At 40.9% G+C, this 23,231-nt stretch overlaps 2 protein-coding genes across 3 annotated transcripts in view; one reads left to right on the top strand and one right to left on the bottom strand.

Annotated features, from left to right (window-relative positions):
- The window catches only part of ACSM3 (acyl-CoA synthetase medium chain family member 3), an 83,289-nt gene extending 71,152 nt beyond the window's left edge, over positions 1-12,137 (bottom strand). The window contains exons 1-2 of the mRNA XM_055562563.1: positions 12,003-12,137; positions 11,398-11,507 (exon numbers count right to left, since the gene is read on the bottom strand). The gene's annotated coding sequence lies outside the window, so the exon portion shown is untranslated. The remainder of the gene's footprint in view (positions 1-11,397; positions 11,508-12,002) is intronic.
- A 3,335-nt stretch (positions 12,138-15,472) lies between these two features.
- Positions 15,473-22,914, top strand: THUMPD1 (THUMP domain containing 1). 2 transcript variants are annotated; one of them, XM_055561277.1, is made up of 4 exons: positions 15,473-15,830; positions 17,101-17,278; positions 18,249-18,497; positions 19,001-22,914. In XM_055561277.1, exons 1-4 carry the CDS (start codon positions 15,600-15,602, stop codon positions 19,417-19,419), a joined length of 1,077 nt encoding a protein of 358 aa, XP_055417252.1. In that variant the 5' UTR covers positions 15,473-15,599; the 3' UTR covers positions 19,420-22,914. The 2 variants fall into 2 exon arrangements, with proteins under 2 accessions (XP_055417252.1, XP_055417253.1); XM_055561278.1 differs by having other exon boundaries at positions 15,480-15,830; positions 17,104-17,278.
- The last annotated feature ends 317 nt before the right edge of the window (positions 22,915-23,231 follow it).

Here is a 23,231-nt window from a genome sequence, read left to right as displayed (position 1 = left end):
CTAAGTGATTGGAATCATTCTTATACCCACCTGTCTTAAGAAAAATCTGAATAAATAAATGCACTTCCCAGTCAACACCAGGTTTCTGAGAGGTTCTTTTAACATACCTCCTTTTCCATCATAACAACAAGAAAATGAGTTTAGTGTTGGAACTGATATCTTACAGTGAACGGTGCTGCCAGATTCGTGGTTTCCAAAGAATATTTAACACTGGGATTGAGGACAGTCTCAGTCACTCAGAGCTTTGTGTAGATGTTTATTTAAAGTGAAAGTGACAGAAAAAGCTACTGACACAGACATTAGAAGCGGGTAGTAGAGTACCCGCCTCACTAAGCAGGGCATTGCAAACTTCTCAACTGGCTGCTGAGAATAGATAAAAAGAACACTTCAAGGTTGTACAAGTTCCATTAGACCCTTTCCCAAGGCATACATCCTGAGATACCTTCAGTACAAGATTAGTCAGAAGGAAAGGGTTCTGGGCAATATGTTTCTGGGTGAGATATATTGTTGCTGAGAAACAGATTCCCAGGCAAGATTTGTTACAGTTATAATTATTAACACAGAGTCTAAGAAAAGTACTTCCATGAGTAAGATATTGTGCTGTGTGATCATCAGCTGGGGTACTTTGCTAACAAAGGTCGGTCTAGTCAAGGCTATGGATTTTCCAGTGGTCATGTATGGATGTGAGAGTTGGACTGTGAAGAAAGCTGAGCACCGAAGAATTGATGCTTTTCAACTGTGGTGTTGGAGAAGACTCTTGAGAGTCCCATGGACTGCAAGGAGATCCAACCAGTCCATTCTAAAGGAGATCAGTCCTGGGTGTTCATTGGAAGGACTGATGCTGAAGCTGAAACTCCAATACTTTGGCCACCTCATGTGAAGAGTTGACTCATTGGAAAAGACTCTGATGCTGGGAGGGATTGGGGGTAGGAGGAGAAGGGGACGACAGAGGATGAGATGGCTGGATGGCATCACTGACTCTATGGACATGAGTTTGAGTGAACTCCAGGAGTTGGTGATGGACAGGGAGGCCTGGCGTGCCATGATTCATGGGATAGCAGAGAGTCAGACAGGACTGAGCGCCTGAACTGAACTGAAAGGCCAGTTCTTGGATAAGATACATTGTTGCACAAGGCTTAAGGAAAGCATCAGCAAGAATGCTCACCTCCTTCTTAAAGGGCCCTAAGCTTTAATTCCCTCAGAACATCTCTTACATAGAGTGGAAGAGGATTACCATTTCTTGAATGTTTTTCATAGGCCATATAGCATCTCTGTAAGGTAAGTAGAACTATGCCCTTTTTTTTTTTAAATGAGGAAATAATGTTGAGCAGAGAACAAAGAACCGTAAAATAAATCATACAGCTTCAAAGTGACTCTGTTAGAAGGGTAATATCCTTCTACTTTAATGTCAAGTCATTTGATTACACTTAGAATCAACTTGACTGGAGCAAAGATTTTGATAATGAACATGTCGAAACAGCCCTTATGTTGCCTACCCATAAAGTTCCCAAGGGAAGGGAGAAGGGGAAAAGGCAAGGTAATATAACCAACATGTGATTAGACCCCATCTTTCCATTTTTATTCTTCCCAGTAGACCCTGACTCCTATGTAGACCAACTTCGGGATACAAAAGCAGAGGGAAAATGGCAGGCCTTTTCTGAGCCCCACTGAGGTTTTCCCATCACTTTCAAAGAGCTGGGTGTGTGTGCTTTGTGGAACTGGCACAATTAAGTCAAATAGGGGAAAATGTTACCTGGAATAGTCTCCATCTCTCCTGAGTTCCTATCGCACCAGCCAAGGTTGGCTAAATATTTTCTCAAAATGTATTAGTAAAATAGTCTGAAGTTATGAATATATCCCCAAATAATTTAAATAACAATAACCAAAAAATTCTTCAAAAATAAAACATTTTCATAAATGGTTCTACAGGAAAAAGGAAAAAAAAATTTATAGAATTGTCTCAACCATTTTGTAATCTACTTCCAGACAGAAGTCTACTTCATATGCATTTTCTAAGGAGAAAGTAAGAAGTACAGTGTGGTGTTTTGGCAAGAAAACAGAGGCCTGGCTAACAGGCTAAAATTTCCCTCTGAGACTGCCAAAGAAACAACAGGGCTGGGCTGTCTACTCAGGTCAGATCTCAAAACCCACACTTTCTTCATTTTGTTATGAGGCCTATTCTTTTAATTTATCAGAAAGAGAGTGTTCATAATCACTATAGACAATAAGACTTTAACAAGAATAGTAAAGACATTCTGAACAAACTTTAGATTGCCAGTATATTAGTTAACATGTGCTAGGCTGTGCTGCACACAGGCTTAGACTTCCCTGGTGGCTCAGACGTTAAAGCATCTGTCTACAATACGGGAGACCTGGGTTCGCTTCCTGGCTTGGGAAGATCCCCTGGAGAAGGAAATGGCAACCCACTCCAGTACTCTTGCCTGGAAAATCCCATGGACACAGTCCACAGGTTCACAAAGAGTTGGACACGACTAAGCGACTTCACTTTCTTTCTTTTAGGCTGTGCTGCAGAAACAAACCCGGAACTCAGAGGCTTAAATCTAATGCAGAAGTTCCTGGTTGATGGACTTTCCTAGATGGCTCCCCTCTATACAGTAGTCAGAGTCCTTATATTCATAGATTTCACTCTCTCCTAGGCTTCCTAATATTCCTCTATTGGATCCTCTAAAATCAGCAAGTTGACAAGCAGGAGAGTAAGAGCCAGAGCAAGGGAACATCACAAGAGTGCATTTGTGGAGGATCTCAAGAATTTAGGCCTAGAAGCATGCATCACATCTACCCATGTTTCTCCACCCTTACCTATAGGGGGCTGAATATTAGTCTAGCTGTATACCCAAGGAGGAAAGAGAAATACTTTGGTGAATATCTACATCAAGAAAATGGCACCTTATTTTAACTTGTAAAAAGAACATATGCATTATACATTCTGTATAAAAGATACAGAATGACATAAAGTTGTCACCAAATGTGTTATGTAACTGTGTGTGTGTGGGGGGGGGAGTGCAAGGGAGATATATAGATATAGATATGTAAATCTAGGAGAAGGCAATGGCACCCCACTCCAGTACTGTTGCCCGGAAAATCCCATGGATGGAGGAGCCTGGTAGGCTGCAGTCCATGGGGTCGCTAAGAATCAGACATGACTGAGTGACTTCACTTTCACTTTCCACTTTCATGCATTGGAGAAGGAAATGGCAACCCACTCCAGTGTTCTTGCCTGGAGAATCCCATGGACGGAGAAGCCTGGTGGGCTGCAGTCCATGGGGTCCCACAGAGTTGGACACGACTGAAGCGACTTAACAGCAGCAGCAGCATGTAAATCTATATATATTGAATATCTATAAAAATTAGTTAATATGTATAATTTATATGTAGCTTTTCAAATGACTCTTAAAACTATTTCCCCCTCAATTTCTGTTTTCCTCCTCAATATTCAATACCCTTTTTCCATCACTTAATGACTTCTTGGAGGGGGGTTGAGCTCAATATAGTGGAGTAGAAGGACATGGGCTCACCCCTTCTTACAGAAACACAAAAATCACAACTAACTGCAGAACATTTATTGACAGAAAGACATGGAAATCTATCAAAAAAGATACCCTACATCCAAAGATAAAGAAAACACAACAAGATTGTTGAAGGGGTGCAATCACAATAAGACCAAATCCCATACATGCTGGGTGGAGACCTACAGACTGGAGAGTAATTATACCACAGAGGCCCTCCCACAGGAGAGAAAGTCCTGAGCCCCACATCAGACTTCCCAGTCTGGGGGTCCAACAAATAGGAGAAGGAGCCCCCAAAGAATCCGGCTTTGAAAGCCAGTATGGTTTGATTAAAGCTCAACATTCAGAAAACAAAGATCATGGCATCTGGTCCCATCACTTCATGGGAAATAGATGAGGAAACAGTGGAAACAGTGTCAGACTTTATTTTTTTGAGCTCCAAAATCACTGCAGATGGTGACTGCAGCCATGAAATTAAAAGATGCTTACTCCTTGGAAGGAAAGTTATGACCAACCTAGATAGCATATTCAAAAGCAGAGACATTACTTTGCCAACAAAGGTCTGTCTAGTCAAGGCTATGGTTTTTCCTGTGGTCATGTATGGATGTGAGAATTGGACTGTGAAGAAAGCTGAGCACCGAAGAATTGATGCTTTTGAACTGTGGTGTTGGAGAAGACTCTTGAGAGTCCCTTGGACTGCAAGGAGATCCAACCAGTCCATTCTGAAGATCAGCCCTGGGATTTCTTTGGAAGGAATGATGCTAAAGCTGAAACTCCAGTACTTTGGCCACCTCATGCGAAGAGTTGACTCATTGGAAAAGACTCTGATGCTGGGAGGGATTGGGGGCAAGAGGAGAAGGGGACGACAGAGGATGAGATGGCTGGATGGCATCACTGACTTGATGGACGTGAGTCTGGGTGAACTCCGGGAGTTGGTGATGGACAGGAAGGCCTGGCGTGCTGCGATTCATGGGGTCGCAAAGAGTCGGACACGACTGAGCGACTGATCTGATGGTTTGATTACAGGTAGTCCACAGGACTAGGGGAAACAGAGATTCTATTCTTGGAGGATACATGCAAGGTCCCATGCACATAGGAGAAAAAAAATTAGTGACCTCATAAGACACCAGGTCAGACCTACCTGTTAGTATTGGAGGGTCTCCTGAAGAGCCAGGGGATGGCTGTGGCTTACAGTAGGGACAAAGACAGTGGTGGTGGTAGTTCTAGGGAGTACACTTTGCCATAAGCCCTCCCAGAGGCTGCCATTACCTGTACCCAATAGCCAGTAGACTTCGGATCAGATCAGATCAGATCAGATCAGTTGCTCAGTCATTTCCAACTCTTTGCGACCCCATGAATCGCAGAATGCCAGGCCTCCCTGTCCATCACCAACTCCCAGAGTTCACTGAGACTCACATCCATCAATTCAGTGATTCCATCCAGCCATCTCATCCTCTGTCGTCCCCTTCTCCTCTTGCCCCCAATCCCTCCCAGCATCAGTCTTTTCCAATGAGTCAACTCTTCGCGTGAGGTGGCCAAAGTACTGGAGTTTCAGCATCATTCCTTCCAAAGAAATCCCAGGGCTGATCTCTTCGGATGCCTTAGGCCAAACAACCAACAGGACAGGAATACAGCTCCACCCATCAGCAGACAGCTTAAACCTTAAACCTTAAACAGATTAAAGTTTTTCTAAGCATGGCCCTGCCCTTCAGAGGGACAAGACCCAGCTCCACCTACCCGTGGAGTCCCTCCCATTAGGAAGCCTGCACAAGCCTCTTAGACAGCTTCATCCAACAGGGGAAAGACAGCAGAAGCAAAAACAACTACAACCATGCAGTCTTCAGAATAGAAACCACAATCACAGAAAGTTAGACAGAATGAGATGGCATAAGAATATGTCCTACATGAAAGAACAAGATAAAACACTAGAAGAAACAAAGATAGGAAACCTGCTAGGAAAAGAATTCAGAATAATGATAATAAAGAAGATCCAAGACTTTGGAAAAAGAATGGAGGCAAATATTAAAGAACAAACAAACAGAGATGAACAATACAATATCTGTAATAAAAAATACACTAGAAGGAATCAATAGCAGAGTAACTGAGGCAGAAGAACAGATAACTGACCTAGAAAACAGAATGGTAGAAATGAAGGCCCCAGAACAGAATAAAGGAAAAAAAGAGTGAAAATAAATGAAGACCTCTGGGACAACATTAAATGCACCAACATTCACATTATTAGGGGTCCTAGAAGGAGAAGAAAGTTAAAGAGAAAGTACCTGAGGAAATATTTAAAGCAATAATAGCTGAAAACTTCCCTGACATGGGAAAGGAAACAGGTTATTCATGTCTAGGAAGTGCAGAGTCCCAGGTAGGTAAACCCAAGGAGGAACACACCAAAACACACAGTAATTAAACTGAGAAAAATGAAAGACTTCTTGGGATAGTCCTACAACTTTCCAATAACTTTCAGTTATTAAAAGTTTGTCCACTCAAAATTTAAATCTCAAACACAATGTACCTTTTACCTGTTCCTCTCCCTTCAGCACAGACTTGCTCTGTACTTCTGAGAACCAGCATTGGACAGGAGGGCTGACCACATTTTTGTGGCTCCTCCAAGTCTAGTGCCTGGAATAGAAACAAGCAGTCTTATCGATCTCCCACTTTCTCTCCCTTCCCAATTCTAAACTCTAGATATTCTCTTCTTGGGGATAAGGAAAAAATACTAGGGTAACAGGAGTCACCATGACAATGTGTCTTTAATCCTCTATCTGCTGGGTCTACCTGTTTAAGCCCAAGTACTTTCTGGGAGTCTACTTGACACAGATAACTCACACATCTTTAGAATACTTTGTCTTGGGCTACAGTCCTCTCCTCTGTTGTTGTGTCCCTCCCCATTTTCCCTCTCTGTATCCTGCCACCTATCTCTTCTTGCCATCCTGGCTCATTTTCTCACTTAACCAGGTGGAAGGGTACATCAACTCAGGAATATGATGCCAGTTTCTTTTTCTCCCAAACACCTTTAACCTTTATAAGGGATTCCCTTTATGCCCCTCTCTGCAAAGGGGGTGAAAACATTCTTAGCAGCATTGACTAAAGTGGAAATAAGAAGTAGGAAAGGGAGGTGACAGCAGTCTCTTCTGTCCCCTGACCAGACTTTGATGTAAATTGAGAAGCAGAGTGGTGTGGATGTAGCAGGGCTAATTAAGTCATCTTTTTCCAAACTTGGAGAGATGTACCTAACTTAGTCTTTGTTTACAGTTCCTTTTACACTGGAAATGGCTGAGACAGTGCCTCTTAATTCTTAGCTTTGAGCTTTAGTTGAGAAATGTGGAGAAGAGCAAAAGTCTAAGCATCATTTTGAGATATGTATATACACATGGATATAGATATATAAATGACATCTATGTATCTATATCTATATATATGTATGAAGTGAAGTGAAGTGAAGTCGCTCAGTAGTGTCTGACTCTTTGTGACCCCATGGACTGTAGCCTACCAAGCTCCTCTGTCCATGGGATTTTCCAGGCAATAGTACTGGAGTGGATTGCCGTGTCCTTCTCCAGGCAATCTTCCCAACCCAGGGATCAAACCCGGGTCTCCTGCATTGTAGACAGATGCTTTACTGTCTGAGCCACCAGTGAAGCCTATATATATATATATGTATAAGACTGCATAAAGAGCATATACATAAAAAGCTATGACACCAAAAGATGCATCCCCCAGGTCTGAAGGTGTCCAATATGCTACTGGGAAAGAGCAGAGGAGAATTACCAATAGCCTCAGAATGAATGAAGCATCTGGACCAAAGCAAATGCAACCTTCAGCTGTGGATGTCCTTGGTTACAAAAGTAAAATCCAATGCTGCAAAGAACAGTATTGTACTGGAACCTGGAATGTTAGGTCCATAAATCAAGGAAAATTGGATGTGGTCAAACAGAAGATGGTAAGAATAAACAGTGACATCCTAGGAATCCATGAATTAAAATGGACAGGAATGGGTGAATTTAATTCAGATGACCATTATATCTACTACTGTGGGCAAAAATCCCATATAAGAAAAGAGTAGCCCTCATAATCAACAAAAGAGTCCAAAATACAGTACTTGGGTGCAACCTCAAAAATAACAGAATGATCTAGGTTTGTTTCCAACACAAACCATTCAACATCATAGTAATCCAAGTCAATGATCCTACCTTTGATGCTGAAGAAGTTGAAGTTGACCAGTTTTATGAAGACCTAGAAGACCTCCTAGAACTAACACCTAAAAAAGATGTTCTACTCATCATCGGGGACTGGATTGCAAAATTAGGAAGTCAAGATACACCTCAAGTAACAGGCAAGTTTGGCCTTGGAGAACAAAATGAAGCAGGGCAAAAGGTAACTGAATTCTGCCAAGAGAATGCCCTAGTCATAGCAAATACCCTTTTCCAACAACACAAGAGACTACTTTACACATCAACATCACCTCAAATTGATTACATTCTTTGTAGCTGGAGACAGAGAAGCTGTATACAGTCAGCAAAAGCAAGACCTGGAGCTGACTGTGGCTCAGATCATCAGCTTCTCATAGCAAAATTCAGGCTTAAACCAAAGAAAACCAGAAAAAAACACTAGGTGAGCCAGGTATCACTTAAATCAAATCCCACATGAACTCACAGTAGAGGTAATGAACAGATTCAAGGGCCTAGATCTAATTAACAGTGTGCCTGAAGAACCATGGACAGAGGTCTGTAATATTGTACAGGAGGCAGTGAACGAAACTATCCCAAAGAAAAAGAAAAGCAAGGAGGCAAAGTGGTTATCTGAGGAGGCTTTATGAATAGTGGAAGAATGAAGAGAAGAGAAAAGCAAGGGAGAAATGCAGAGTTTCAAAGAATAGCTAGAAGAGACAAGAAGGCCTTCTTCAATGAACAGTGTTTAATAATAGAAGAAAACAACAAAAGGGGAAAGACTAGAGATCTCTTCAGGAAAATCAGTAACATCAAGGGAGCAACCCGCCCAAAGATGGGCACAATAAAGGACAGAAATGGTAGAGATCTAGTAGATACTGAAGAGATCAAGAAGAGATGGAACGAATACTTGGAAGAACTGTACAAAAAATATCTTAATATATAACTGGATTATTATGATGCTATGGTTAGTCACCCAGAGCCAGACATTCTGGAGTCCAAAGTCAAGTGGGACTTAAGAAGCACTGCTGTTAATAAAGCTAGTGGATGCGATGAAATTCCAGCAGAACTATTCAGATACCTAAAGGAGGATGCCATCAAGGTTTTGCATTCATTATGTCAGATCTGGAAGACCCAGCAGTGGCCACAGGACCAGAAAAGGTCAATCCTCATCCCAATTCCCAAGAAGGGTAGTGCCAAAGAATGTGCTAACCACCAGACAATTGCACTCATCTCCCATGTTAGCAAGGTCATGCTGAAAATCTTGCATGCTAGATTGTGAACATCCAGCAGCATCATGTGAACAAAGAACTTCCAGATGTCCAAGCTGGGTTTAGAAAAGAAAGAGGAATAGAGATCAAATTGCCAACATTCACTGGATTATAGAGACAGCAAGGTAATTTCAGAAAAATATCTATCTTAGTTTCATCAACTATTCTAAAATCTTTGAATGTGTAGATCATGAAAAACTGTGAAAAGTTCTTAGAGAGATGGGAATACCAGACCATCTTATCTGTCTCCTGAGAAACCCATATGTGGGTCAAGAGGCAACAGTTAGAACCCTGTATGGAACAACTGATTGGTTCAAAATGGAGAAAGGAGTATGACAGGGCTGTCTGGGGTCACCCAGTTAATTTAATCTATACACTGAGCACATTGTGAGAAATGCTGGGCTGGATGAATTACAAGTTGGAATCAAGATAGGTGGGAGAAACGTCAATATGCACATGATATCATTCTAATGACAGAAAGCAAAGAGGAACTAAAGAGCCTCTTGATGAGGGTGAAGGAGGAGAGTGAAAGAGCTGGTTAAGACTAAATGTTAAAAAAAAAAAAAAAAAAAAAACTAAGATAAAAAGAAACACAAAAAACTAAGATCATGGCATCTGGCCCCATTCAGTTCAGTTGCTCAGTTGTGTCCAACTCTTTGCAACCCCATGGACTGCAGCACTCCAGGCCTCCCTGTCCATCAGTGACTTCCAGAGCTTGCTCAAACTCATGTCCATCGAGTCAGTGATGCCATCCAACTATCTCATCCTTTGTTGTCCCCTTTTCCTCCTGCCTCAATCTTTCCCAACATCAGGGTCTTTTCCAAAGAGTCAGTTCTTTGCATCAGGTGGCCAAAGTATTGGAGCTTCAGCTTCAACATCAGTCCTTCCAATGAATATTCAGGACTGATTTCCTTTAGAACTGACTGGTTTAATCTCCTTGCTGTCCAAGGGACTCTCAAGAGTCTTCTCCAACACCACAGTTCAAAAGCATCAATTCTTTGGTGCTCAGCTTTCTTTATGGTCCAACTGTCACATCCATTCATGACTACTGGAAAAATCATAGCTTTGACTATATGGACCTTAGTCAGCAAAGTAATGTCTCTGCTTTTTAATATGCTGTCTAGATTGGTCATAGCCTTTCTTCCAAGGAGCAAGCATCTTTTAATTTCATGGCTGCAGTCACTATCTACAGTGATTTTGCCTTGTCTCTCATGGACATACAATTTGAAAGGTTTCTTTAAGTCTGGTAGTCCTTAGGCCAGAGCTGGGACTAACTTTGTCTTTATGGTAAAAGAGTTAATGATCAGGTAGGCTTCCAGGGTCCCCAAACGAGCAGAGGAGGCGAAGGGACAAATGGTGGACTTTTTTTTTTTCTTTCCCTCTACATTCCTTCACTAAGCCTTAGTCATGTAGGAGGCTCTTTTAATCCTGTGTTGCTATGGCGACTCAGTTCAGTCAGTTCAGTCACTCAGTCATGTCCAACTCTTTGTGACCCCATGAATCGCAGCACGCCAGGCCTCCCTGTCCATCAACAACTCCCAGAGTTCGCTCAAACTCACGTCCATCGAGTCGGTGATGCCATCCAGCCATCTCATCCTCTATCGTTCCCTTTTCCTCCTGCCCCCAATCCCTCCCAGCATCAGAGTCTTTTCCAATGAGTCAATTCTTCGCATGAGGTGGCCAAAGTACTGGAGTTTCAGCTTTAGCATCATTCCTTCCAAAGAACACCCAGGGCTGATCTCCTTTAGAATGGACGGGTTGGATCTCCTTGCAGTCCATGGGACTCTCAAGAGTCTTCTCTAACACCACAGTTCAAAAGCATCAATTCTTCGGTGCTCAGCTTTCTTCATAGTCCAATTCTCGCATCCATACATGACCACTGGAAAAACCATAGCCTTGACTAGATGGACCTTTGTTGGCAAAGTAATGTCTCTGCTTTTCAATATGCTATCTAGGTTGGTCATAACTTTTCTTCCAAAGAGAAAGTATCTTTTAATTTCATGGCTGCACTCACCATCTGTAGTGATTTTGGAGCCCCCAAAAATAAAGTCTGACACTGTTTTCCACTGTTTCCCCAAATATTTCCCATGAAGTGATGGGACCAGATGCCATGATCTTTGTTTTCTGAATGTTGAGCTTTGGATTAGGTACAACAGGGTGCAAATCTTGGATTATTTCATTAATAGCTCTCAAATCTTGAACAAAGTGATATTCTGATGAGTTTGGATCTTTGACAGGGAGAATAGGGGTGTCATATGGGGACCTGCAAGGTTTAATCAGCCCTATTTTTAAAAATCTTCTCGAAAATTGGTCTCTCGTCTCAGAGAGTATTTTTTAAATTAGGTGTCCCAGCATTTTTATGTAATTTGTATTGACCGTGCATTCTTGGCCTTCCCAGGGTGCCATCAGCCCACACTTCCTGCTTACCTTTTCATAGACTTCAGTGGGAAAAGGCTCTGTCTCCTTTTCAGGGGCATCCATGAGTGCCATCTATAGGTGTACGGATTGCTCTGGCAAGACTCTGATATCAAGTTGACCTGCTGAAGAAGTTACTTGAGCATTTAATTTACAGAGACGATCTCTACCCAGAAGAAGGATTGGACACACTGGGATATATAAAAAACTGTGTTTCAGGGTATAGTCCCCTAATTGGTATTCTAAAAGTTGTAAGAGGGAGCAATTTTGTATTTTCCCAGACACTCCTGTGACAGTGGGGATGGACTGAGATGTTTTCTGTGCCACCTAGGTGTTCACCACAGAGTATGTAGCACCTGTATGTATTAGAAAGTCAATTAATTTGTTCCCCACTGTCAAAGTTACCGGGGCTCCTGTGGGAAAATTTGAATCGGATGTCTCAAGTCCAAGGGAGCCCTGTGGTCTCCTCATTCATCATCAGAGTGTCCTCCTCTTTTTACCATTAGAGAGACTCTTTCTTTTGTTATCTTTTTTATTCTTTAACTTAGGGCAATTTGTCTTCCAATGACCTTCCTCCTTACAGTAAGCACATTGTTCCTTCCCCAGTGGTGGCTTACCTCTCTTCTGGTTACAAGCCTTCTGGGAATCCATTGCTACCGTCAGTAAGGTGGTGCTCTGCCTGCATCCTCTTGCTTCTCTCATTGTTCCCTGTTATTGAACATCTTAAAAGCAACATCTACTAACTGAGAAGGGTTCATTCCAAATGCACCATCTAACTTTTGTAATTCTCTTCTTATATATGGGTTACCTTGCCCAATGAAAGTCATATTCACCATTCTCATGTTTTCAGGGGCCTCAGAGTCAACATCTGTGTACTGCCCATAAGCTTGATAAACGCTTTCTAGAAATTCTGATGGGTTCTCATTGGGGTTTTGGTGTATCTCCTGAATTTTGTTTAAGCTCTTTTGCCTAGGTACCCCTTTTGAAGACCCACTAAGATACACTTCCTATAATGCTTTAGGAGCAGCATACCTCCACTGTTAGGATCCCAGTCAGTTTTAGAAATAGGAGTTGCCAGATTTGCTTTTGGAGTTTCAACTGGATTAGCTAGATAAATAAAGCTGGTATGCTTCCTCCCTAGCCTTGTCAATAACCATCCTTCTTTTATCCCCTGTGAGCATCAAATTCAAAAGAGTAGAAATGTCTGCCCAAGAGGGATGGTAAGTGGCAAAGATCGAAGAGAAAAGTTCAGTCATATGGATTGGGTCCTCTCGATATGTAGAGTTCTTGTTTTTCCAATTAAACAAATATGAAGTTGAGAATGGCTTGTGCATCCATAGAAACCCAGTTGGTTAGCCATCTGCATTAACGTCTCCAATGGCATATTGGTGCAAGGCAAATTGCCCTGCTTCAGAAGTGGCTCCTGTCCAAACTGGGGTCCCTACAGGGTCTTGGATGGTGATGCCAAGCCAGGCTCCTGTGCCCTGGGTGTTAACATAGAAACCCCTAATTGATCTCCACAAGGAGGGGAAACAGAGCATGGGCAGTTGGAACACCTGCCAATGCAACATGTTTGGCCAGTGGAGGAGTTGGGTTGGTCAGAGAGAGTTTAAGTTCTGAAACAACATATCCTCACTCTCACTTTATCCCTCTCCCTCTTGTAGAACAGGTGTTTCCTTGACTTTCCTTCCAGATTGCTGCACCAGAAGGCAGCAGCCATTTGACTGTTCTTCCTGATGTAATACCATAAATGCCTCTATGGAATCTCATCATTTTTACCTGCCCTTTCACAAAACAATTTTAATTGTGAGATCACATAATAATTAAGTGAGCCATTTAAGGGCCATCGAGTCCCTGATTCTAGAATATATTGGGACTACACACCATTACAACAGGATATCATCTCTTTCTTAGTCATAGGCCCACAGCTATATCTTGCCCATTTATTTAGGATACAGCCCAAACAGCTTTCCTTAGGGACAGATGGAGTATTTCCTCTACTGATAAGTTCAAGAATCACAAAACAAATTTAATACCAAAGGCACAAACAGACTCCATCATGAATGGACACAAAACCAAAAGCAAATGAACCAGTTCACAAAATCAGGTAAATTCAACAATCCCCCCTTTCAAAAAGGTACCCTGCAAATTGGCTTTTCCTTTAAAGGAAAAGTCCAAATTGAGAGGTGAATATGTTCCCAGCTGTACACACCAGAGCAACTTACCCTATTATATGGAGCCCATCAGCTCCCAAATGTCAATTCCTTTCTCCAACTACCAAACACTGGGGCAGCCCGTGCCACTTCAGAAAATTCTGAAGGGAGGATTCTGAGGACAAATGTCCTGGCAGCTGCTAGGGCCTTTCCTGAAAATTCCCCAAGTGGGGCCAGTTCACCACGAGCAGTATGGCTCCTGGCTGGCTTGCCAAAATGTGTTACTGAGCCCAAGTTCATTCTGCTCACCACATGACAGGTCAATAAATCAAGAGACAAGTTGTTGGAGCAATGAGTGATGAGTTTAATCGGAAGGCTAGAGACCAAGAAGATGGTAGACTAGAGTCTCCAAAAACCATCTTATCTCAGTCAGGATTCAGGGTCCTTCTATATACAATAGGGAGGGGGAAGGGGCTTTCAGTGGCACCAACCAATGGCAAAACAGGGCTACAAGCTAGTTGCTGGTTGACAGTTGCTCACTTGGTTGGGTGGGAGGGGTCATCCCCCTGGGGTGCCCTGACCAACTGCTGAGTGGGACTGTTATAGCTGGTGTCTGTCTCAATGGAGCATGCAGGCCGGAGCCAGGGAGGGAAAGGCCCCTTATGCCTTAGGTCCCATGTGGGACCACTGCTACAACACCACAGCATGGCAAGTGTAATGTGACTGCTTTTCACAAGCAGCTCAGGATCTCCAGAAATATATGCTATGCAAACTCCACAGATGACATTCTGAAAAGTAAAGGTGGAAGCAAAGGCAAGCAAAAAATAAGGAAAGCAAAAAGTAAGATGGTGATAAGGTTTTTTGAAATAATGGTAAACCTGGGATTAAAAAATATTGTTTATCAATAATAAACGATTATTGACTCTAAGTTCAGTGCACCTTTTGCAGATTACCTCCTTTAGGGTTTGTGGCAACTCAAATCTGGCAACAACTTTGTACCTGAGTAGTAACTGTGGGTGAGTGTGGGGAGCACTTACTCCTTCTGAACACATACCTCAAAACGGATATCTTTTCAACGCTTTTTAAAGATAAATATATTAACATGATAGTTGCTGAGCCTATGGATAAAACCACAGAGAAAGCAGTGTGAAACATTTATGCAACCCACCATTCCTGGTTGTAAGTCATACAGAAACATTCTGGCCAATTTAGGCTAAAAAGGAATTTACTGGAAACTTTCAGAAAGCTGATAGAATTATAGGGAAGGCTGGAGGAACAGGTGCCAAAGATGTTTGGTGATAGGGTCTGCATGGGGCCTCATTGTGTTGACCTCGCCAACAAAAGATAAAGTCACAGAGACCCATGAAACTGATCACATTGCTCAAGCAACATCCTATTTTCACCACTGGCACTTACTTTCCCAAGACTACCCGATCACCCTACCGTGGGACACCTCTGACTCTCTCAAGACTACGTGACTGCCGAATTCCACTTGCAGGCTAAAGATAAACTAACCACCCCAACTTCAGGGGACCCAGTTTCCCTCTACTGGGTATAAGAAGGATTCTACTGGGTTTCTTTTCGAGAGCCAGTCACTCTTTCACTTCGCTTTAATAAATCTCCTTTTCTTTGCCTAACTGCCTGGCTTGTTCTCTTCTTCTCCGCACTGGCCTTACAGTTGGGGAATCTTGGAGGCTTGAACCGGCATTAACGTTCTGGAAACTTCCACTACCGCCACTTCTGAAAGGGCTGCCAATTTGCTGATACTGGATGCAGTAAGCTGCTGCCACCTGTGGCCGGCCCCTACACCAGAGAAACAGCTTCTTCCGAGGTGAGGCTAAGGCGAGTGCCTGCCAGTCCTGGCGAGGGGCGGGCCTCGCGCCACCGCGCCACAGCCTTCCGCCCTTTAGTACCGGCATTAGGACCCGGCGTAGCACGGAATGAGGCTCGGGGGAGGGACTAGAGGAGGTCTTTGCGCATAGCTGACGTAATCAGCCCGCGCCAGCAGTGGCCCGGGCTGTGGAGAAACACGTTTCCGGCGGGCCTCAACTCTGACCTACCATGGCGGCCCGCATACAGCAGTCTCCTCAGCCTGGCGGCGGGAAGCGTAAAGGCAAGGCTCAGTATGTGCAGGCCAAGCGGGCTCGGCGCTGGGATGGCGGTGGGCCCCGTCAGCTGGAGCCCGGGATTCAGGGCATTCTCATCACCTGTAACATGAACGAGCGCAAGTGCGTGGAGGAGGCCTATAGCCTGCTCAACGAATACGGCGACGACATGTATGGACCAGAAAAGGTACCAGTCCCAGGGAGGGCCGGCCTTTGAGGCAGAAGGGAAGGGCGGCAAGCTAGTTGAGTGAATTTGGCTGCCACAGTGGCGGTGAGGAGGCGTGGCCTCGCCTAGGTATATTTCCCTCAGCCCCTCCCCCGCCCCATCCCTGCCTGGTCTTGTGCTTGAAATGCTTGCACCCCTTGGTTTCCACCCCCATCGTTAATCACAGTGGCTTCCAGGTATAGATTGCTTTTTCAGGCGTTGTTTCTGAAGCTCTTTCAGAAACACATATTTCTCATTGTAGCTTTGGGAAGTATTGCTCACCAGGACACTGGTTCAGGTTCACACTTCATTCGTACTTAAGGTTTTTGCCACCATTTGGAACTGTATGGCTGTAATGTACAGTCTTTGTCCTAAGCGGTAACATCTCTAAAATAGTGGTTTGGGTACTAATGCCAGTTTCTTCTCAAATGCATATAAAAATGCATTTCAAGCAGAAAAAATATTTTATAACAATACCGTATGAAATCTAGTTGTTCAGTTTTGGAAATAATTATATTACTGGTTTAGGATTGGGACCAATACACACACATGCACACCCCAGGGAATTAAATGGAGGAGCATAGTACAAAGGTTATTTAATTTAAATTCAGGTAAGGTACTGTCATTTACTAGCTCAAAGGATGAACACGTTATTTAATTCTGCTGAGCTACATAAAAAGAATGTTATAGGACTTTGGAAAGTTGGCTAAAAAAATTGCATATGTACATAAAATAACATCCCTGTAAACAAAAAATGCTCCATAAATGTGTAAGATTAGTGCCTGATTGGTAACCATATTCATCACTAGTGGAGCAGAGAACTGGGCAACAAGTGTATGTCCTGTCTATGTGGATACCTTGAGCAAGTTCTTTAACTATTTCAGTAGTACAATTGTAAAGGATTTTTAACTTCATAACTATTTAGTTTAATCTTATGAAAGGAGAGTGTCATATCAGGCACAGAGATATCTATTGATAGAGTTACAGTCCACCCTGTAATGATTCATCTTGTGAGCACATTTCCCTCTGTCCCAGACTGTCAAGATGCTTTAGAAAACATTTTCAAATGATATGTATGGTAGTCTGAGGAAACTCTTCTTTTTCCACATTTTGGAGGAGGTGGTGTCTAAATAAAAAGTTTTATTGTTAATATTGCATCTTCTGCCCCTGGGGGTGGGGTTTACATAAATAGTGAATTAAGAGCTTTTAATATGAGCTGTTGTGGCATTTCTCCTCATTAATTTTATGCAAGCAGTTTGCAGACAAGGATCAACAACCCTCTGGAAGTGAGGGAGAAGATGATGATGTGGAAGCTGCCTTGAAGAAAGAAGTTGGTGACATTAAGGCATCCACTGAGATGAGGCTAAGAAGATTCCAGTCAGTGGAGAGTGGAGCAAATAATGTAGTCTTCATCAGGACACTTGGGATAGGTGTGTCTGACTAATACACTTTAAGATTATTGATCCTATAATATCAGGACATCACCCTGACTCTGAGAACACTGCCTACAAAATGGCTTCATGGGCATGGCTCAGTTAATCATTTGATTGCATCCTCTCTGTGTTAGCACTGTGTTGGCACTAGGCATATGGAAAGGCAAAATGGGGTGGTGGACCAGCATGGGCTTAGGAGTAGAAACCTGGGTTTGCCACTTCCTTTGTATTTAACTTTAGGCAAAACAAGAGTACATGGTTCTGTCTAAAAGGAGCAGATGCTACTCAGCTCTCCCAATTTGGAATGGCTCCAGACATTTGGGAATGTAGTCTCAGGAGAGCCAGATCTTCTGATTTTTCAAAAAAGTTGGAAATCTGGAGAAGTTTCTATGTTATTAAATGTAGTTAACTAATTTAAAAATATTGAAAACACTGAACAGCCCCAAATAGAATTGTATGTAGTCAGGATGCTTCCTAAGGACTACATTATGATCTTGTGGCTAAGGGATGACTCTGAGGTCTGAAATCTAGACTTCTGTACAGACTTAGCTAATGGATTGATTAAATCTTGAGTGACTTGAAGATTTTTGTTTTGTTTTTGTAAAACATGTTCTATTTAATGTTTATTAGTTTGTTGCTGCTGTTACAGGAAAATAACAGTATGACGTCATTAGATAAATCAGACATCATGAATAAATTAACTCCAGAGTCTTCATGAACAATTGCTTTTGATAAAAGTGGAGTTAAAATATTAGATACAATATTAATACAGAGTGCACCAAAGAAATATTAGTTGGAGGAAATGTTTGGTTAAACTTGCTTAAAATTCATTATGATAAGTTTTTCTAATCTACCGTCAGTTTATGTCACTGCCAATGAAAATTCTTTTTAGACAGTCTGAATAGTTTAAAATGTGTGAGGACTTTGAAACTTACCTGTTTGTTTTGTGCTGATTTTTTTCTTTTAGAACCTGAGAAATTGGTGCATCATATTCTCCAAGATATATACAAAACCAAGAAGAAGAAGACTCGGGTTATTCTACGAATGTTGCCCATCTCAGGCACATGCAAGGCTTTCTTAGAAGATATGAAAAAATATGCAGAAACATTTTTGGAACCATGGTTTAAAGCTCCAAACAAAGGAACATTTCAGATTGTATACAAATCTCGGAATAACAGTCATATGAATAGAGAAGAAGTTATCAAAGAATTGGCAGGTATGTTTCTCTTAGTGATTTTGCAAAGATGTGCCATGGTAAATATTTGCTTTTAAGATTTTTTTTTAATATTTAGGGCTTATATTTTTGAGTGAGAGCAAGTATTTTAAAATGTCATTAAATAATATCAAGCCTAACTTCAGTATGTTGGGTATGAGATTATTTTTGGTAGTTAGATACTAAAGTCTTTTCCAAATCAGAATTGCATTTTCTTTGAGGAAAAAAGGGCTCTTATTAACTTTCTCAGGATTTCATTTGTATTTATATATTGAAAGCATTCAGAAAACTTGATTCAAATGCATGTAAAGTAGTGGACTAGTACATGCATTTATATATATACTATAGTATAACACTACTAGTATATGTAGTGTTTCAACAACTACATTTCTGATAAGGTTAGTTATAAATGTAACAAATTCTAAATAGGGGGAGGTGAAAGATTGTTTTTGTATCCACCGAGCTTAATGGTATCTTTTATTATCTTGTTTTCCTTTTTGTTACAGGAATAGTAGGCAGCCTCAATTCAGAAAATAAAGTGGATCTTACCAATCCACAGTACACAGTGGTAGTAGAAATCATTAAAGCTGTCTGTTGCCTGAGTGTTGTGAAAGATTACATGTTGTTCAGAAAATACAATCTCCAGGAGGTGGTCAAGAGTGCTAAGGACTTGTCACAGCTTAACCCAAAGCAGGCAGCACAAACAGGAAATGGGAAAGAAGCTAAATTGGAATCTGGTGACAAATCAAGTCAAAGTGACCCAGCAGAAGGGAAAAATAACCAACAAGTGGTACCAGAGAACAGTGAGGAGCTGGGTCCAACAGAATCAATATCTGAGACACATGTGGTGAATCAAGGGGTGGCTAAACCTGAACTTGCAAGTCAAGTCACAGAAGGATCTGAATCAAATGCAAATGATCTCTGATAGGAAAAGAAATTGTTTGGTGTTGGAGGTAGATTTTTCTTTTTTTTTTGGAGGTGGATTTTTCAACTGGAGTTTTGTGAGATGTTGCTGGGATTCCATATAAAATTGTGACTAAAAATACTGTTTTTGATATTGTGTTCTCCATAAGTGTTCACTCACAGTAGTGGAGCAGCTCTGTTAGTAGTTTTGTTAGAGGCCTTTCAGCCCTATGTGGCAGTGTGCAGCAGGCCCACGTGCATTTGGTTGGGTTAGAAGAGACTTTGGATAAATTGGTGAACACTATTGCAGAGGGCAGAGGGTGGTAGGGGAATGATGTTGGCCTCTCCTTCATGATTACCTTCCCCACTATCCCCTTCTGCACTACCAGCTGACTTACAGGAATGAACAGGCTCTGTGAAATCAAAACTGAAGAGGGAAATTTCCATTCTAAGAAAGGAATTTTTGTGTATTGCAACTCAGCTGTCCCCTGCCACTTTGTTGTAAACATTGGACAAATATGGGTTGTATAGGTTAGAAGTGAATTGTTTTGTGAATTTTTTTACTTTTGGGGATTTTTCTTGTTTTGTTTTTATCCACTCCCCGCCCCCCCTTTTTTTTTGACAGTACCATAGGGCATGTGGGATCTTAGTTCCCAGACCAGGGATCCTACCCATAGCCCCTACAGTGGAAGTTATGCTCATTTTTATGTTTTAATAACATTTGTTACAAACATATCTGATGGTGCAGTGGTGCAATTTTTGAAGGCAAGTTTTGAAAGAAAAATGTTCCATTCTAGGCATAGAATTACAGACATTTCTGATAAGGTTGGTTATAAAGAATGTGTCTTCTGAGTCACTGCAGTCTACTAGTGCAGCAGGGACTCAAAAGCTTTATACTGTAAGCTACTTTACAATGTAAAGGGATATATAATCCAAGCTGTTCCATTCCATTGTATATCCTTTGTGAAATGCAACTTACAAACTGAACATTTGTTTTAGCAGTTGTAACTATAAAGCATAGTCCCTTGACAAATAAAGATTATTTTAATGGCTTTGGAATACCAGGACAGTAAACCTTTTGTTCAAAAAAACCGTATCCAATGAAAAGGTTTAGAAAGCAAATTATTTAGTGGTAGAATTTTTTCCAGAAAAGAAAAATTCGAATAATTGATAAGAATCTAATAATACCAACATTTAGCTAGATCAAGGAGTACAAGAAATTGAAAAGACTTTACTGTCAGTATAATAAATTGACTTACTTAATGCTAAAGAGGTTTTGTATAAAAGCAGCAGCTTCTCTGTGTGAGCTGATGAATCAACAGATTTCATGAATATTTGTCATGCTGTAGCATTTGTAAATGATCAGGAAATTCAAGAAAACTTTAAGTTGCTAGGAGCCTCTCCAAACAGTGGTCATTAAAATTTACTAGGTCTTCATATCTGAAAACCCAGTGATCTGTCATCTGTACTCCTAGTTCCCCATCAGTGGCTGGCTCCATGACAAATTCTGCATCACTTTATTAAAAGACTATCCTATGACTTTGGTAATTACAGCACATTGCTTTCTTCACAATGTGAAGAAAAAGCTTGGAGGTGAAGAAAGTTCTAAATAATGCTACAAAAGTGGTTAAAGATACATTTATGTGTTTAAAACAAAAGAACCAACTAAAACCTGAATGAAGAGCATGTAAATCTCTTACATACAGAAATCCAATGCTTATCTGAGGAAGAGTTAGCCACAGGATATTTGAGCTGAAAGGTGAATTACCAGTAAGTTCTAAGTACAAGAAAACACTAGGCCAGATTTTGCTAAATGCTTTGAAGATGAAGAATGGTCTCATTAGTCATTTTTTCATTGCAAGAACAAATGAGCTGTTTTTATGAGGGCCTGGAGAAAAATATTTTTTTCTTTAAAGTGACGGGAGTCTTGGATTAAAAGAAACTGACTCTTTGGAATAATTATGTTGAATAAGGCACTCTTGGTTTCCACAGACACTTGGATTTGAGAATGAAGAAAGCAACGTCTCAAGCCTTATTTAAACTCTCCTTGAAGAATTGCAAAACCAAATTAAATAGCATTTCCCCTCCTTTTCCCAACACTATGTGACTGGGTGAGGAACCCTTTCTCAAAATCTCAGCTTGAGATTTTGTCATTGAGAGAATAAGAAGAACTGAGAGTCCTATTCTCACGGTTGTGGATTTCTGTGAAACATGAGTATCCTTCAACTTGGTGCTCACACACACAATACTTGGAAAGTTTTTTCAGGGGTTCCTCCAGGGTAAAACTGAAAAAAGAAGAGAGATAACAAAGAGGATTGCAAAATAAAATATCTGAATTGAGAATACTGAGGGGTTGTGAAATTAGCTTTTGGAGTTGGATTTATTTTTTAACAAGTTTGGCAGTATAAATGTTAAGTCTTCTTGCACCAATGGCTGTAGTTGTTTATTGGCTAGTGAACATGGAAATAATTTTTATCCTTCTAATGATTCTGCTGGTTAATTCTTCAAACCAGAAGAATTTGGGATGGGGCAAAGAGAATAGCTTCCCAGGTGGCTCAGTGGCAAAGAATCCACCTGCCAATGCAGGAGGCACAGTAGGCGCCAGGTTCAATCCCTGGGTCAGGAATATCCCCTGGAGAAGGAAATGGCGAATCACGCTAATATTCTTGCCTGGAGAATTCCATGGACTGGGGAGCCTGGTGGGCTATGGTCCATGGGATTGCAAAGAGTCAGAGATGAATGAACAGGCCAACCCCTGCTATGTGAATAGAAAGGACCTTGCTAATGCAGATGAGGCTGGTGCTTCCTTATATATCTTTGGAATGTTAACTCTTAATAAGTTGAAGTTATCTTGAAAGGATGATAAAAGCATTCTAAGTATCATTGGGGGAATGTGAATAATAGGATTTTGGTGCCTTCCGACTTGCCAAGACAAAGATACTTTTATTTTGATAGTACAAGACTTGGGGAATAAAATTGGCTGTAGGCATACAATTGTATGGAACTAGTTTCGTTTTATTTTGTGAAAGCTGCTACTCTACATAAAGATTTTGATTTAGTAGTTTGTTTTAATCCCCTTTTATGTTTGTATTTGGTAAGGCCTAAGTGTGACAAAAGCTCTTCTGCAAATACGAGGTAGTACTGTGTTCTGTTGCAATCTGAGTTCATTTATTGAAAGATTTTATTTTCAAGTTTACCAATTGTTTATTTCCACTAACGTTTGAGCATATTATTTTATATATAATGGGATTCCAGGGTGGGAATGGAGTGCTTTTTCTCTTTTAATTTTTATTTTAAAAAATTAGTTAAACTCCAGTGTTGTGGTTTAGTGAACTTGTTTTGCTTTATGGAGGAAAGTGTTAAATTTGATATTTTAAAACATATTTCTCTATGATTAAATATGATTTCTGAATGTTGTTTTTACTTGTATTTTGCTTTTGCTATGGCCAGATATTCAGCTTTTTTTTTTTTGATAGTTCCTAATGTTTTCAGAAAAATAAAATTAGTTCCCTAAAGACTAGTGTTCTTTGTCTCTACTTTTTCTTTCTGCCTCTTAGTAAAGCTCTTGCTCTATAATTGTAATTATAAAGTAGTTTAATCATAAAAGATGTTTTTATGTCAAATTATGTATTAAAAGTCGTGTGTTGTCCAAAAAGTAAAGATACAAATATTAGTTTCTAAAACTAAAAACTTTTAAGCATTTTATGTCTAATTCAAGTGTTAGATATTTTACAGTGAGTTTGCTTCAAAATGAAGTATATAGTACAGTACTTAATTAAGTTCATTTATTGACTTTTGAATTCTTTAGAGTCCTTACTTTAAGAGTAGTATTTT

This window comes from Bubalus kerabau, chromosome 23, assembly GCF_029407905.1.
Source record: "Bubalus kerabau isolate K-KA32 ecotype Philippines breed swamp buffalo chromosome 23, PCC_UOA_SB_1v2, whole genome shotgun sequence".
NCBI lineage: Eukaryota > Metazoa > Chordata > Mammalia > Artiodactyla > Bovidae > Bubalus > Bubalus kerabau.
This window is presented reverse-complemented; position numbering and strand designations above follow the sequence as displayed.

Bases quoted from the DNA above. Each gene is read 5' to 3' on its own strand.
- THUMPD1 (XM_055561277.1), top strand. From the start codon at position 15,600: ATGGCGGCCCGCATACAGCAGTCTCCTCAGCCTGGCGGCGGGAAGCGT. The intron at 15,831-17,100 runs GTACCAGTCCCA...ATTTTATGCAAG, and splicing joins ACATGTATGGACCAGAAAAG to CAGTTTGCAGACAAGGATCA. The intron at 18,498-19,000 runs GTATGTTTCTCT...TTTTTGTTACAG, and splicing joins AGTTATCAAAGAATTGGCAG to GAATAGTAGGCAGCCTCAAT.